The sequence below is a fragment of the Dendrobates tinctorius genome, unplaced genomic scaffold (assembly GCF_039654945.1).
Source record: "Dendrobates tinctorius isolate UK_male_01 unplaced genomic scaffold, ASM3965494v1 ptg000254l, whole genome shotgun sequence".
NCBI classification, from domain to species: Eukaryota; Metazoa; Chordata; class Amphibia; order Anura; family Dendrobatidae; genus Dendrobates; species Dendrobates tinctorius.
In genome coordinates, this window is record NW_027361921.1 from 18,198,082 (window position 1) to 18,212,598 (window position 14,517).

At 44.0% G+C, this 14,517-nt stretch overlaps 1 protein-coding gene across 1 annotated transcript in view; it reads left to right on the forward strand.

Moving 5' to 3' along the window:
* TRPM2 (transient receptor potential cation channel subfamily M member 2) overlaps positions 1 to 14,517 on the forward strand; it is a 1,217,227-nt gene that overhangs the window by 438,882 nt on the left and 763,828 nt on the right. The window contains exon 15 of the mRNA XM_073558209.1: positions 10,794 to 10,923. Within this exon, the coding sequence (XP_073414310.1) occupies positions 10,794 to 10,923 (130 nt within the window). The remainder of the gene's footprint in view (positions 1 to 10,793; positions 10,924 to 14,517) is intronic.

Genomic DNA, 14,517 nt, shown 5'->3' on the forward strand with positions numbered 1-14,517 from the left:
GATCTTCTCCTTCGGGGGCACTTGCATGGATTGCATGGTTTTGTCTAGGGCAGCCAGCCACACTTTTGGTCAGCTCCTGGACCTGAAGACATAGTTCTGCAGATAGATCATTATCCAGGGTCTGTGCGTCAGCCTTAACAGGGGCCTGAGGGAAGGATGCCGCCTACTGGTGGTATGTAATTGCTGGGCGCCCAGGGGACACTGGGTGGCTGGCATTTGGTTTGCGCAGCACCCAGATAACCTTATTTTTAAAGTCTGCAAAGTTCAGGTCAAGGTTTTATAGGGCCACGATGCGCAGCTGTGTCCTGTGGGTGCTGGACAGGAGTCCCTCAATAAATTGCTCCTTTAACAATCTGTCTCCATCCTGCACGCTGTCTGAGTAAATCTGCTTACGGCCCGCAGCGCCTCTTGAAGGTTAAGAGCATAGTCCCGTATACTGTCCAGCACCCTTTGTTTGCACCCAAAGAGCCTCATTTTCATTTCTGCTGCAGTGCAGATGTCAAAGGTGCTCCTCAGCTTAGCCAGAACTTGCTTAACAGTCTCTTTATCAGTGTCCTGCCAGGACTTTAATTCTCTTTTGAGCTGCACCAGTTAACTGTCGAATGAGAATGTTTAATTTTTGGCTTTCAGACAGGGGGTACACTTCAAATAAACTGCATAGTCTCTCCTTGAAATCGCTCAGGGTATGTGACTCTCCTGAGTATTGCGGTAGCCAGGCCGCTCCTGGTATATATGGCATTGATAGCGGAATTATAGGGACTGCAGCGGAGGTCACCGGATCTTGTGGCGCTTTGGGGGCTGCGACTGCGCCGACCACCGGATACTGCTGTATTATGGGTGCTGCGGCTGCACCTACCTCTGATTCTTGCGATGCCATGGGGGCTGCGGCTGCATCCGCTGCTAGATCTTCTCCTGCACTAGACATTCTCTTCCCCCCTAGTGAATCTTAGCCAGGCTCTGAGATTCCACTGGCTTACCAGGCTATTGCTCCTTCAGCGGGCTGAACGGTGTGCGCCGGGATTCCAGGCCTCAGCTCCCTGTTCTCTGAAAGCTGTTATCTGAGCGCATGCAGCACTTCTCTTTTCACGCTCTCTCTCGGGCTCCGCCCATGCCGGCAAGTTCCTTCTGCTTCCCGCGTGCCGTGTGGATCTGTAATGGCGGCAATTCACCCAGTTCCTGCAAAATCAAAGGCATACAGTACCCGACAATACAGGGGTAAGGATCCTGTTTGTGACGCCAAGTTGGATCGCTCACCAGGTCAGTGGGGTATACTTGGTACCGGGCCACTTCTTAAAGGGGATGTGTCGCGGCAGCGGTGACCCATTCCGTGGCCCTGGGCTTCCAATTAAAGGGAAATATTTACAAGGAATGATAAAGTTTAAAATGAGGTTTGTGTTAAAGTGTTCGTGACGCACCTGTGGTTTCTGGTCAAAGGTGACCAGCACTGCCGGGCAGATCCTTTGGACTGGTGGTAATGCAGCCGAGTTGGTACAGCTCTCCACAGGCAAAGCTTTGCCCTTGGGCAGTTGTTATAGAGAAGATGTTGTATTTGATGATGATAGATGTAGCAGACTTGGATAGGTGATGCAGGATTAATTAGAGGACACAACTGTCACGATCCATTTTTGGATCTGTCAGTGTGGGCTTCTCATATATAAACTTTTTTCCTTTCAGGCCATCGGGGATTAATATCAGTTTTTGCCCCTGGTGGCCGCTGGTGTTACTACATGTTTTGTGAGTCTGTTATTGCTGGTGGTGATCACTCCCTCCTTCCTATATAAGGTCACCTGTTACACCAGCTGACTGTTGGTACTACAGTTTCTTTGGAAACCAACCGTTCTAAAGAGAGGAGCTATCTGGAGCAGTGGTATTAGCAGCTTATGTGGTGCAGTTGCCATACAGCTGAAAGCGGTGTTCGGGTGCCTTACTCTGCTATCCAGTGCATGACGACAGAGAAGGCTAAGTGTTGTTTGTTTTTCCCTGTCTGTTATTTTCCTTGGTGTTTTATTAGTACAGCAGTGAGGACCAGTGTCCGCACTTGCTAGTTCCCTAGTAAGGGTTAGATGCAGGGCAAGTGAGGGACCAAGGTATACTGTTCGGCGATAGGTTGAAAGAGCCTGTATAGGGAACGTCAGGAGAGTTCAGGGCACTTCCTTAGGAGAGTGAAGGAGGTGTCCATTTCCCCGGTCCCTATTGCAGGGCACACCATTGTAATTGTGTCCCCGGTGTCCCCTTGTTTGTCTCTGTTGGTTTTGTGACTGACCAGTCGGCGGGTTGCGCCACGCAGGGCCAGTCACATCTTGACAACAACAGAGTGCAGTTTCCTTTACCTTTTACTAAGCTGTACAGGTATAGTCTGAAGCTCAGATTACAGATGTTTCTGGAGTCGGTCAGCCTGTAAGCAATTTAGGAATCTCCTTATTCAGGTGGGTTGTGAGGCCTCCTTTCTAGTGCTATTCTCTGAGGTACTTGCTGCTGTGAACTCTATTCAAGTTCCTCTCTCTCTGCTACTTAGGTAGAACTCCACTTGCATGACAGGCAACTGTAGCCTGCTTCAGGGATCGCTTCTATCTGGCATCTCTGGCTCACATGTGCTGCTGTGTCATCGAGTATCAGTTGGGGAAAGAGGATCTGCGGTCTTCTGTCCTCTGAATTCTGCTGCTAGGGCTTTGGTACCCACACAGCCTCGGACTCTGGGGTCTGGTCTCTGGTGCTCAAGCCTGGGGGTGAGCTCAGCTATAACTCCTGTCCCCAGCTTCTCTCCACTCTTCCTGTCTCAATCCTATTCACGCTCTAACTAATACTAACTTCCTCCTCGTGACCAGAGAGCAGCCCCCCAGAAGTTAGGTTTAGAGCTCCCTCTGCTGGCCTGGAGCAGGAACTGTGCTGTATGCTGGAACTACCTGGTAAGGAGATTCCTTCTTTGTTTCCAGGCATGACATCACTCCCTCCTGGAGGGAGGCAAGGCCACTGTGGCAACCGAACTCCTGGGGTGCCACATATATGATAGAAAATACCCAAAATTGACACCATTCTAAACACTGTACCCCTCAAGGTGCTCAAAACCACATTCTAGAAGTTTATTAACCCTTCAGGCGCTTCACAGGAATTTTTGAAAAGTTTAAAGAAAAGAACATTTAACTTTTTTTCACAAAAAATTTACTTCAGATCCAATTTGCTTTATTTTACCAATGGTAACAGGAGAAATTGGACCCCAAAAGTTGTTGTACAATTTGTCCTGATTACGCTGATACCCTATATATGCAGGTAAACCACTGTTTGGGCACATGGCAGAGCTTGGAAGAGAGGGAGCGCCATTTGACTTTTCAATGCAAAATTGGCAGGAATTGAGATCGGACGCCATGTCACGCTTGGTGTGGAGCCCCTGATGTGCCTAAACAGTGGAAACCCCCCAATTCTAACTCCAACCATAACCCCAACACAACCTTAACCCTAACCATAACACTAACCACAAATCTAGCCATAGCACACCCTTAACCCAACCCAAACCCTAGTCCCAATCGTAACCGTAATCCTAACTTTAGCCCCAACCTTAACCCTAACTTTAGCCCCAGCCCTAACCCTAACTTTAGCGTCAACCCTAACCCTAACTTTAGCCCCAACCCTAACCCTAACCCTAGCCCTAATGGGAAAATGGAAATAAATACTTTTTTATTTTATTATTTTTCCCTAACTAAGGAGGTGATAAAGGGGGGTTTGATTTACTATTTATAGCAGGTTTTTATAGCGGGTTTATATGTTTGGCAGCTGTCACACACTATAAGACACTTTTTCTTGCAAAAATGTCTTTTACATAAAATTCAATACAAATGTTTGTGTATGATAATCCCTCTCAAGTAATGAATATAAACGACAAGCTCAATTATGAGGTGTAATGTCATAAAATAATATAATGACGAGCATTGCGCTCCCCGTATTCCCTCACGTGACCCGTGACGTCACGAAGGTCCTGTCGACTTTACACTTACCAGAGGTACTTAACGTGAGTTATCCACACTAGTGCACCATTGGACAGCGCTCCAGAAGAATACTACAAAGAAGTCATCATTATTCCCACATGGAATTCAGTGCATTAAATGACGTTTTTACATGGATGTACCTCAGAACATCATCTGAGGCTACTGCAATGAGTCAAATCCTTAGTTCCCACCGAATGTGTTAGGACTATTATTATGCTCATTATATTATTTTATGACATTACAACTCATAATTGAGCTCTCCTTTTATATTCATTACTTGAGAGCGATTATCATAGTGCAAACATTTTTATTGAATTTTGTGTATAACCTCTGACTACAGTACTTTGGTGGTGTGCTGTTCTGTTTGCAGCAGGTATCCCTCTCTCCCTCTTTTTACTAGTGCCCCCTACTACCAATTAAAAAATATAGTTTTTGCATCACTACTTTTTGAGAGCTATAATTTTTCCATATTTTGGCCCACACAGTCAATTGAGGTCTTGTTTTTTACGGGACGAGTTGATGTTTTTATCGGTACCATTTTCGGGCATATGACATTTTTTGAGCACTTTTTATTCTGATTTTTGGGAGGCAGAATTAACAAAAACCAGCAACTCATGATTTTTTTTTGGGGGTGGGTGCGTTTATACTGGTCCACATGTAATAAAATTGATAAAGCAGTTTTATTCTTCGGGTCAGTTGGATGACAGCGATACTTCATTTATATAATTTTTTTATATTTTGTCGCTTTTATACAATAAAAACTATTTTTTATAAAAAATAATTATTTTGCATCCCTTTATTCTAAGAGCTATAACTTTTTTATTTTTCTGTTAATGGAGCTGTGTGGTGGCTTTTTTTTTTGCGGGACAAGATGACATTTTCAGCGGTGCCATGTTTATTTATATCCGCCTTTTTGATCGTGTGTTATTCCACTTTTTGTTCGGCGGTATGATGATAAAGCATTGCTTTTTTGCCTTGTTTTTTTTTTTAATGGTGTTCACTAAAGGGGATAACTAGTGGGACAGTTTTACAGGTTGGGTCGATACGGAAGCGGCGATACCAAATATGTGTACTTTTGTTGTCTAGATTTTTTACTTTTAACCCCTTCCTGACATGAGACGTACTATCCCGTCCACGGTACCCGGGCCCGTATGACCGGGGACGGGATAGTACGTCTACCACGATCAGCGGTGCCCACGTGGTGAGCGCCGCTGATCGCGGCCGGGTGTCAGTTGATTATCACAGCTGACACCCGGCACAATGTGTCAGGGGCGGTCACGGACCGCCCCCGACACGTTAACCCCTTGCACACCGCGATCAAACGCGATCGCGGTGTACCGGGAGTTAAAGGGAAGCATCGGCAGGGAGGGGGCTCCCTCCGTGCTTCCCTGAGCCCCCCACGGCAGCGCAATGTGCAGCGCTGCTGCGGGGGGCTCCTTTCCTCCAGGCCCCCGAATCCAAGATGGCGACGGGGGCCTTCGGGGGCCTGGGGAAGCTGGCTTCCTCAGTGCCTGCAAAGCGCAGGCATGAGGAAGCCTTGTGCACTGCCTGTGACAGATTGCTGATCTGTCACAGTGATCTGTGATGTGACAGATCAGCGATCTGTCACAGGACAGTGATGTCCCACCTGGGACTATGTAATAAAGTAAAAAAAAAATTTAAAAAAAGTGTAAAAATAAATTTTAAAAAATCGCCAAATAAATTAGTAAAAAAAAAAAAAAATATTCCCCAATAAATTCATTTTTTGAAAATAATAGAAAAAAAAAACCAATAAAAGTACACATATTAGGTATCGCCGTGTCCGTAACGACCTGCCCTATAAAACTGTCCCAATAGTTAACCCCTTTAGCGAACCCCTTAAAAAATAAAAATAAAAAACGAAGCAAAAAATAATGATTTATTATCATACCGCCAAACAAAAAGTGCAATAACGCGCGATCAAAAAGACGCATATAAATATCCATGGTACCGCTGAAAACGTCATCTTGTCCCGCAAAAAACAAGCTGCCACACAGCATCATCAGCGAAAAAATAAAAAAGTTATAACTCGCAGAATAAAGCGATGCAAAAATAATTATTTTTTATATAAAATAGTTTTCATTGCATAAAACCGACAAAAACATAAAAAAACGACCTAAATGAGGTATCGCTGTAACCATACTGACCCGAAGAATAAAACCGCTTTATCAATTTTACCGCACGCGGAACGGTGTAAACGCACCCCCCCCAAAAGAAATTCATGAAACGCTGGTTTTTGTTCATTCTGCGTCTCAAAAATCGGAATAAAAAGCGATCAAAAAATTTCACGTGCCCGAAAATGGTAACAATAAAAACGTCAACTCGTCCCGCAAAAAATAAGACCTTACATGACTCGGTGGGTCAAAATAAGGAAAAATTATAGCTCTCAATATGTGGTGATGCAAAAACTATTTTTACAATAAAAAGCGTCTTTTAGCGTGCGACAGCCGCCAAACATAAAAACCGCCATAAATAGTAAATCAAACCCCCCGTTATCACCCCCTTAGTTAGGGAAAAATAATAAAATAAAAAAAAGTATTTATTTCCATTTTTCCATTAGGGTTAGGGCTAGGGTTAGGGCTAGGGGTGTGTTGGGGTAGGGTTAGGGCTAGGGTTAGGGCTAGGGTTAGGGCTAGGGCTAGGGCTAGGGTTAGGGCTAGGGTTAGGGCTAGGGTTAGGGGCGTGTTGGGGTTCGGGTTGGAGTTAGAATTGGGGGTTTCCACTGTTTGGGCACATCAGGGGCTCTCCAAATGCAACATGGCGTCTGATCTCAATTCCAGCCAATTCTGAGTTGAAAAAGTCAAATGGTGCTCCTTCCCTTCCAAGCTCTGCTATGCGCCCAAACAGTGTTTTACCCCCACATGTAGGGTAGCAGCCTACTCAGGACAAATTGCAAAACAATTTTTGGGGTCCAATTTCTCCTGTTACCCTTAGGAAAATAAAAAATTGGGGGCAAAAATATCATTTTTGTGGAAAAAAATGATTTTTTTATTTTCACATCCGAGTGTTATAAACTTCTGTGAAGCACTTGGGGGTTCAAAGTGCTCACCACACATCTAGATAAGTTCCGTGGGGGGTCTAGTGTCCAAACTGGGGTCACTTGTGGGGAGTTTCAATAGTTTAGGTACATCAGGGGCTCTCCAAAGGCAACATGACACCCGCAGACCATTCCATCAAAGTCTGCATTCCAAAACGTCACTACTTCCCTTCCGAGCCCCGACGTGTGCCCATACAGTAGTTTTCTCCCACATATGGGGTAGCAGCGTACTCAGGACAAATTGGACAACAACTTTTGGGGTCCAATTTATCCTGGTACCCTTGGGAAAATAAAAAAATGGTGACTAAAAGATCATGTTTGTGGAAAAAATACGAATTTTTTATTTTCACGCCCGGGCGTTGTAAACTTCTGTGAAGCACTGGGGGGGTCAAAGTGCTCACCACACATCTAGATAAGTTCCTTGGGGGGTCTAGTTTACAAAATGGTGTCATTTGTGGGGGGTTTCCACTGTTTAGGTACATTAGGGGCTCTCCAAAGGCAACATGACACCCGCAGACCATTCCATCAAAGTCTGCATTCCAAAACGTCACTACTTCCCTTCCGAGCCCCGACGTGTGCCCATACAGTAGTTTTCTCCCACATATGGGGTAGCAGCGTACTCAGGACAAATTGGACAACAACTTTTGGGGTCCAATTTCTCCTGATACCCTTGGGAAAATAAAAAAATGGTGACTAAAAGATCATGTTTGTGGAAAAAATATGAATTTTTTATTTTCACGCCCGGGCGTTGTAAACTTCTGTGAAGCACTGGGGGGGTCAAAGTGCTCACCACACATCTAGATAAGTTCCTTGGGGGGTCTAGTTTACAAAATGGTGTCATTTGTGGGGGGTTTCCACTGTTTAGGTACATTAGGGGCTCTCCAAAGGCAACATGACACCCGCAGACCATTCCATCAAAGTCTGCATTCCAAAACGTCACTACTTCCCTTCCGAGCCCCGACGTGTGCCCATACAGTAGTTTTCTCCCACATATGGGGTAGCAGCGTACTCAGGACAAATTGGACAACAACTTTTGGGGTCCAATTTATCCTGCTACCCTTGGGAAAATAAAAAAATGGTGACTAAAAGATCATGTTTGTGGAAAAAATACGAATTTTTTATTTTCACGCCCGGGCGTTGTAAACGTCTGTGAAGCACTGGGGGGGTCAAAGTGCTCACCACACATCTAGATAAGTTACTTAGGGGGTCTAGTTTCCAAAATGGTGTCATTTGTGGGGGGTTTCCACTGTTTTGGTACATCAGGAGTTTTCCAAACGCGACATGGTGTCCGATCTCAATTCCAGCCAAAAACGTCAAATGGCGCTGCTTCCCTTCTGAGCTCTGCCATGCGCCCAAATAGTGGTTTACCCCCACATGTGGGGTATCAGCGTACTCAGGACAAATTGCACAATAACTTTTAGGGTCCTGTTACCCTTGGAAAAATAAGAATTGAGGGTGAAAAGATCATTTTTGTTGAAAAAATATGATTTTTTAATTGTATGGCTTTATGTTATAAACTTCTGTGAAGCCCATGGGGGTTCAAAGTTCTCACCACACATCTAGATAAGTTCCTTAGGGGGTCTATTTTCCAAAATGGTGTCATTTGTGGGGGGTTTCCACTGTTTTGGTACATCAGGGGTTTTCCAAACGCGACATGGTGTCCGATCTCAATTCCAGCCAAAAACGTCAAATGGCGCTGCTTCCCTTCCGAGCTCTGCCATGCGCCCAAATAGTGGTTTATCCCCACATGTGGGGTATCAGCGTACTCAGGACAAATTGCACAATAACTTTTAGGGTCCTGCTACCCTTGGGAAAATAAAAATTGGGGTGAAAAGATCATTTTTGTGGAAAAAATATGATTTTTTAATTGTACCGCTGTACGTTATAAACTTCTGTAAAGCCCTTGTGGGTTCAAAGTTCTCACCACATATCTAGATAAGTTCCTTGGGGGGGTCTAGTTTCCAAAATGGGGTCACTTGTAGGGGGTTTCCACTGTTTAGGTACATCAGGGACTCTCCAAACGTGACATGGCGTCCAATCTGAATTCCAGCCAATTTTGCATTGAAAAAGTCAAACGGCGCTCCTTCCATTCTGAGCTCTGCCATGTGCCGAAACAGTCGTTCCCCCCCACATATCAGGTATCTGCGTACTCAGGACAAATTGCACAATAACTTTTGCAGTTCAATTTCTCCTGTTACCCTTGGTAAAATAAAAAAAATTGAACTTGAAGTATTTTTTTTATGAAAAAAAGTTAGATGTTCATTTTTTTTTAAATATTCAAAAAAATTCCTGTGACGCACCTAAAGGGTTAATAAACTTCTTGAATGTGGTTTTGAGCACCTTAAGGGGTGCAGTTTTTAGAATGGTGTCACTTTTGGGTATTTTCTATCATATAGACCCCTCAAAGTGGCTTCAAATGTGATGTGGTCCTAAAAATAAAATGGTGTTGTAAAAATGAGAAATCGCTGGTCAACTTTTAACCCTTATAACTTCCGAACAAAAAAAAATTTTGGTTCCAAAATTGTGCTGATGTAAAGTAAACATGTGGAAAATGTTAGTTATCAAGTTTTTTGTGTGCCGTATCTCTGTGATTTAAGGGCATAAAAATTCAAAGTTGGAAAATTGCGAAATTTTCAAAATTTTCGCCAAATTTCCATTTTTTTCACAAATAAACGCAAGTTATTTGAATGAAATTTTACCACTATCATGAAGTACAATATGTCACGAGAAAACAATGTCAGAATCACCGGGATCCATGGAAGCGTTCGAGAGTTATGACCTCATAAAGGTACAGTGGTCAGAATTGTAAAAATTGGCCCGGTCATGAACGTGCAAACCACCCTTGGGGGTGAAGGGGTTAATTCAAATATTTATTTTTTCATGGAATAAATATCGATATTTTAGTATTATTTTTTAAAATATTCTTACAATTATTTTTAAAAATTTTTTTGTTTAATTCTTACGTTTACACTTTGCCTCACTATGGGACACTCATTTTGTGCAGGCTGTTCGCTTCTCTAGCATGCAGATCTGCAGCTTTTATACACTAACCTGAGAGACTTCCTGGTCATCACTGCACATGACAGGAAGTCTCTCAGGTCTGGAGACCCGGATGTCATCATGATGACATCGGGTCTTCATGGCAGCGATCAGGACCCCTCATCATGCCGCATGGTCTCCGATCCAAAGGCAGAGGGGCTGTCAGCCCCTCTGCCGGCTCCAGAACGCTGCAAACACGTTAGATTGCAGTGTTCCAGGGGATGAAGTGCGTGGAGCAGTCTGTGACCGCTCCTGGTACTTAGTGCCAGGTGTCAGCTGTGAGAATCAGCTGACACTCAGCTGCGATCAGCCGCACTCCCCCTGGGAGCACGGATGATCGCCCATGATGTACTATCCCGTCCATGGGCAGTAAGTCCCAGGGCACCTGGATGGGATAGTACGTCCAATGGCAGAAAGGGGTTTAAAACACCAACTGTCATCTCCTATCTTAGTAGGTGTAAAATAGGTCTTTGCTGAATACAGGATTTATATATTTTACTCATGAATTGAGAATGGAAAATCAATCCAGGACGTTAAAGAAACAAATTTCTTTGATAAGAAATATTATAAAGTTACCTATTTTCAAGTGGACTATTGACTTATGAAATCAAAATTAAAATGCCGCTACAGTATTACATACTGAAAGTAAATTAAATAATGCCTTATATTCCTGGAAAAATAGTATCTTTTACCTCTGGATTACCTTTTGTTATTTCTAGTGTCACGATTGTATAGCAGCAGCTTTAGCTTGCAGTAAGATGTTAAAAGAGCTTTCAAAAGAAGAAGAAGATACAGACACTTCTGAAGACATGATGACTTTGGCTGATGATTATGAACAGAAAGCCATTGGTACTTTCACATTTTTTATTTTTTTTTATTGATTTCAACAAAAGTTGTAACTTTCAGTTTGCTTTAGTTTAAAGGATTCTGCAGGATTAACAAAACACAAGTTTTTTCCTGATCTGTGCCACACTTGCCAATGGGTTGGATATGTTATGGCACATGTGCACTGTAATATCATACACAACCTCTGGACATGTGTGCCACTGCTTTTAAAAGAGACCAGTGATGTTCAACTTCTTTAAAATGTTTTAACAATGCTCTTCTTATGTTCTAAAATTTTGAGGAAGAAAGGGTTTGGCACCGTGTTAGCCAGTTAAAAAAATATTGATTGTTCTCAGTGGGAGAAACAAAATAATAATGCTGTAGTTATGATACCTTTTAATGGCTAACAAAAATAAAATACCGTATATACTCGTGTATAAGCCCTTAATTTTGCCACAAAAAACTGGGAAAACTTATTGACTCACATATAAGCCTAGGGTGGAAAATGCAGCAGCTACAGGTAAATTTCAAAAATAAAAATAGTTACCAATAAAAGTTAAAGTAATTGAGACATCAGTACGTTAAATGTTTTTGAATATCTATATTGAATCAGGAGCCCCTTATAATGCGCCATACAATTCATGATGGCCCCTGTTATAATTGAGTCACCGAGAAGGAAAAAACAAAACACAAGCTCAGCCCAGAAAAACAGAGAGGTTGGAAACTAGCGGATTGCAGACCCCTAATCCTATCACACAACTAGCAGTAACCGTGGAGTGTTCCTACGGTGATCCTAGACACCAAGTCACAGCCGGAGATCTACATAAGCCTAAAGAGAGAAAAGGGAAAAACTGACTGCCCCAGAGCAGACCCCAAAGCAATAGGCAGCCCCCAACATATAATGACGGTGAAGCAAGATGAAAACACTAACACAGATAGAAAGATAGGTTGAGCAAACGATGGGGCCCAAGCTAACTAAAAAGGACAGGATAGAAAAGCTGCTGTCTGCAATCCGAGAAAACCCTGCTAAAAATATTACCAACACAACTGATAAGCAAAAAGGACCATGAAGTCACTAGACTTCAAACCCTATATCAGCACTCAGAATATTCTGGAAGCAGAGCAAAAGAGAACACTGATCAAGGAAAAAGAATCCAGCACACCCCCGGCCGGGGATGGCTGAACTGCAAAAAACAAGGTAAACAAAACCAAAACTAATAAGTTCAATAGCAGAGCAAAAACTTATCTTTGGGAAGCAGGAATCAGACTGGACTCCAAGAATCCAGCAGATAAATCACCAGCGACTCAGAAGGGCGACGGCTGCCTTATATCCAGTCAGAAGTTCCTGTTACCCAGTCACCATCCACCTGATCAGGTGTTTGGTAATCAGCCTCACTACCTTCCTTCACCAGAAGAGGGAGATCCTCGGACACAAAAGATGAATGAACAGATGAGCTCACAACAGTACCTCCCCCTTGAGGAGGGGTCACTGAACCCTCATCCAACCCACCAGGCCGATCAGGATGAGCTCGATGAAAAGCACGCACCAATCTTTCGTCATGAATATCCGAGGCAGAGACCCAGGAATTATCCTTCTGACCATAACCCTTCCACTTAACTAAATACTGGAGTCTCCGTCTAGCCAGACGAGAATCCAGTATCTTCTCTACCTCATATTCCATGTTACCTTCAACCAACACAGGGTCAGGAGGTGCCGCCATAGAAACCACTGGTTCAACAAACCTCTTCAACAAGGACTTATGAAACACATTATGACTCTTAAATGTGACAGGAAGAGCCAACCGAAAAGAGACCGGATTAATAATCTCCAAAATCTTGTAAGGTCCAATAAATCTAGGTTTAAACTTTGGAGAAGCCACTTTCATAGAGATATTCTTTGATGACAACCAGACCATATCACCCACCTTAAACCGGGGACCAATGGTCCTATGCCGGTTAGAAAACCGCTGGGCCTTTTCCTGGGAAAGAGACAACTTATCCACCACTTGGTCCCAAATCTGCTGCATTCTTTCCACCACAGTGTCAACCCCTGGACAGGCAGAAGACTCCTTCTTCCCTGAAGAAAATCGAGGATGAAACCCAAACTTACAGAAAAAGGGTGACATCAAAGTGGCAGAACTAGCTCTATTATTTAAAGCAAATTCGGCCAAGGGTAAAAATGAGACCCTGAAGTCACTAGACTTCAAACCCTATATCAGCACTCAGAATATTCTGGAAGCAGAGCAATAGAGAACACTGATCAAGGAAAAAGAATCCAGCACACCCCCGGCCGGGGATGGCTGAACTCCAAAAAAACAAGGTAAGCAAAACCAAAACTAATAAGTTCAATAGCAGAGCAAAAACTTATCTTTGGGAAGCAGGAATCAGGCTGGTCTCCAAGAATCCAGCAGAGAAATCACCAGCGAATCAGAAGGGCGTCGGCTGCCTTATATCCAGTCAGAAGTTCCCGTTACCCAGTCACCATCCACTTGATCAGGTGTTTGGTAATCAGCCTCACTACCTTCCTTCACCAGAAGAGGGAGATCCTTGGACACAAAAGATGAATGAACAGATGAGCTCACAACAGGCCCATAAGATGCTCCATACAAAATGCACCCCATATAATGCTGCACAAAGGTTAATAATGGCCCCTTAAGATGCTCCATAGAATAATATGCCCCATATGCTGCTCCATAGATTATGCCCCATAAGATGCTTCATAGATTATGCCCCCATATGCTGCTCCATAAAGGTTATGGCCCCATAAGATGCTCCATAGATTATGCCCCATATGCTGCCCCATAAAATGCTCCGTATGCTTCTCCATAAAATGCTCCATAGATTATGCCCCCATAAGATGCTCAATAAAATGCTCCATAACTTATGCCCCATAAGATGCTCCATAGCTTATGCCCCATATGCTGCTCCATAGATTATGCCCCCATAAGATGCTCCATTAGATGCTCCATGGATTATGCTCCCATATGCTGCCCCATAAAATGCTCTATAGAATATGCCCCATAAGATGCTCCATAGATTATGCCCCGATATGCTGCCCCATATATTATGCCCCGATATGCTGCCCCATATATTATGCCCCCATATGCTGCCCCATATATTATGCCCCCATATGCTGCTGCCACTGCTGCTGCAAATAAAAAATATGACATACTCACCTCTCGTCGCTGGGGGCCATGTGCCGGTGTCACCGCTGGCTCAGGACCACCACCACTGCAGCTCTGTCCTCCAGGTCCTCTGTCAGTGACGTTCAGGCAGCAGAAGGCACTGCGCGCACTAACTACATCACTGCACCCTCTGACCTGAACATCACAGCCAGAGGACGCGGAGGACAGAGCGGCCGCAGCAGTGGACCGGGGACAGGTGAATATTGCATATACTTACCCCCTCCTGGCGTGGTCTCTACAGCCCCGCTTCAGCAGTTATGTGGTACCGCTCATTAAAGTCATCAATATGAAGGAAGGAGCCTGAGACCATGGGAGAAGCAGGGGGGCTGCAGAGACCGCGCCAGGGGGGGTAAGTATGATCTGACACCCCCTGCTCCCCCTCCCCCGCTGACCCACTGGCGTATATGACTTGTGTATAAGCCGAGAGGGGGAC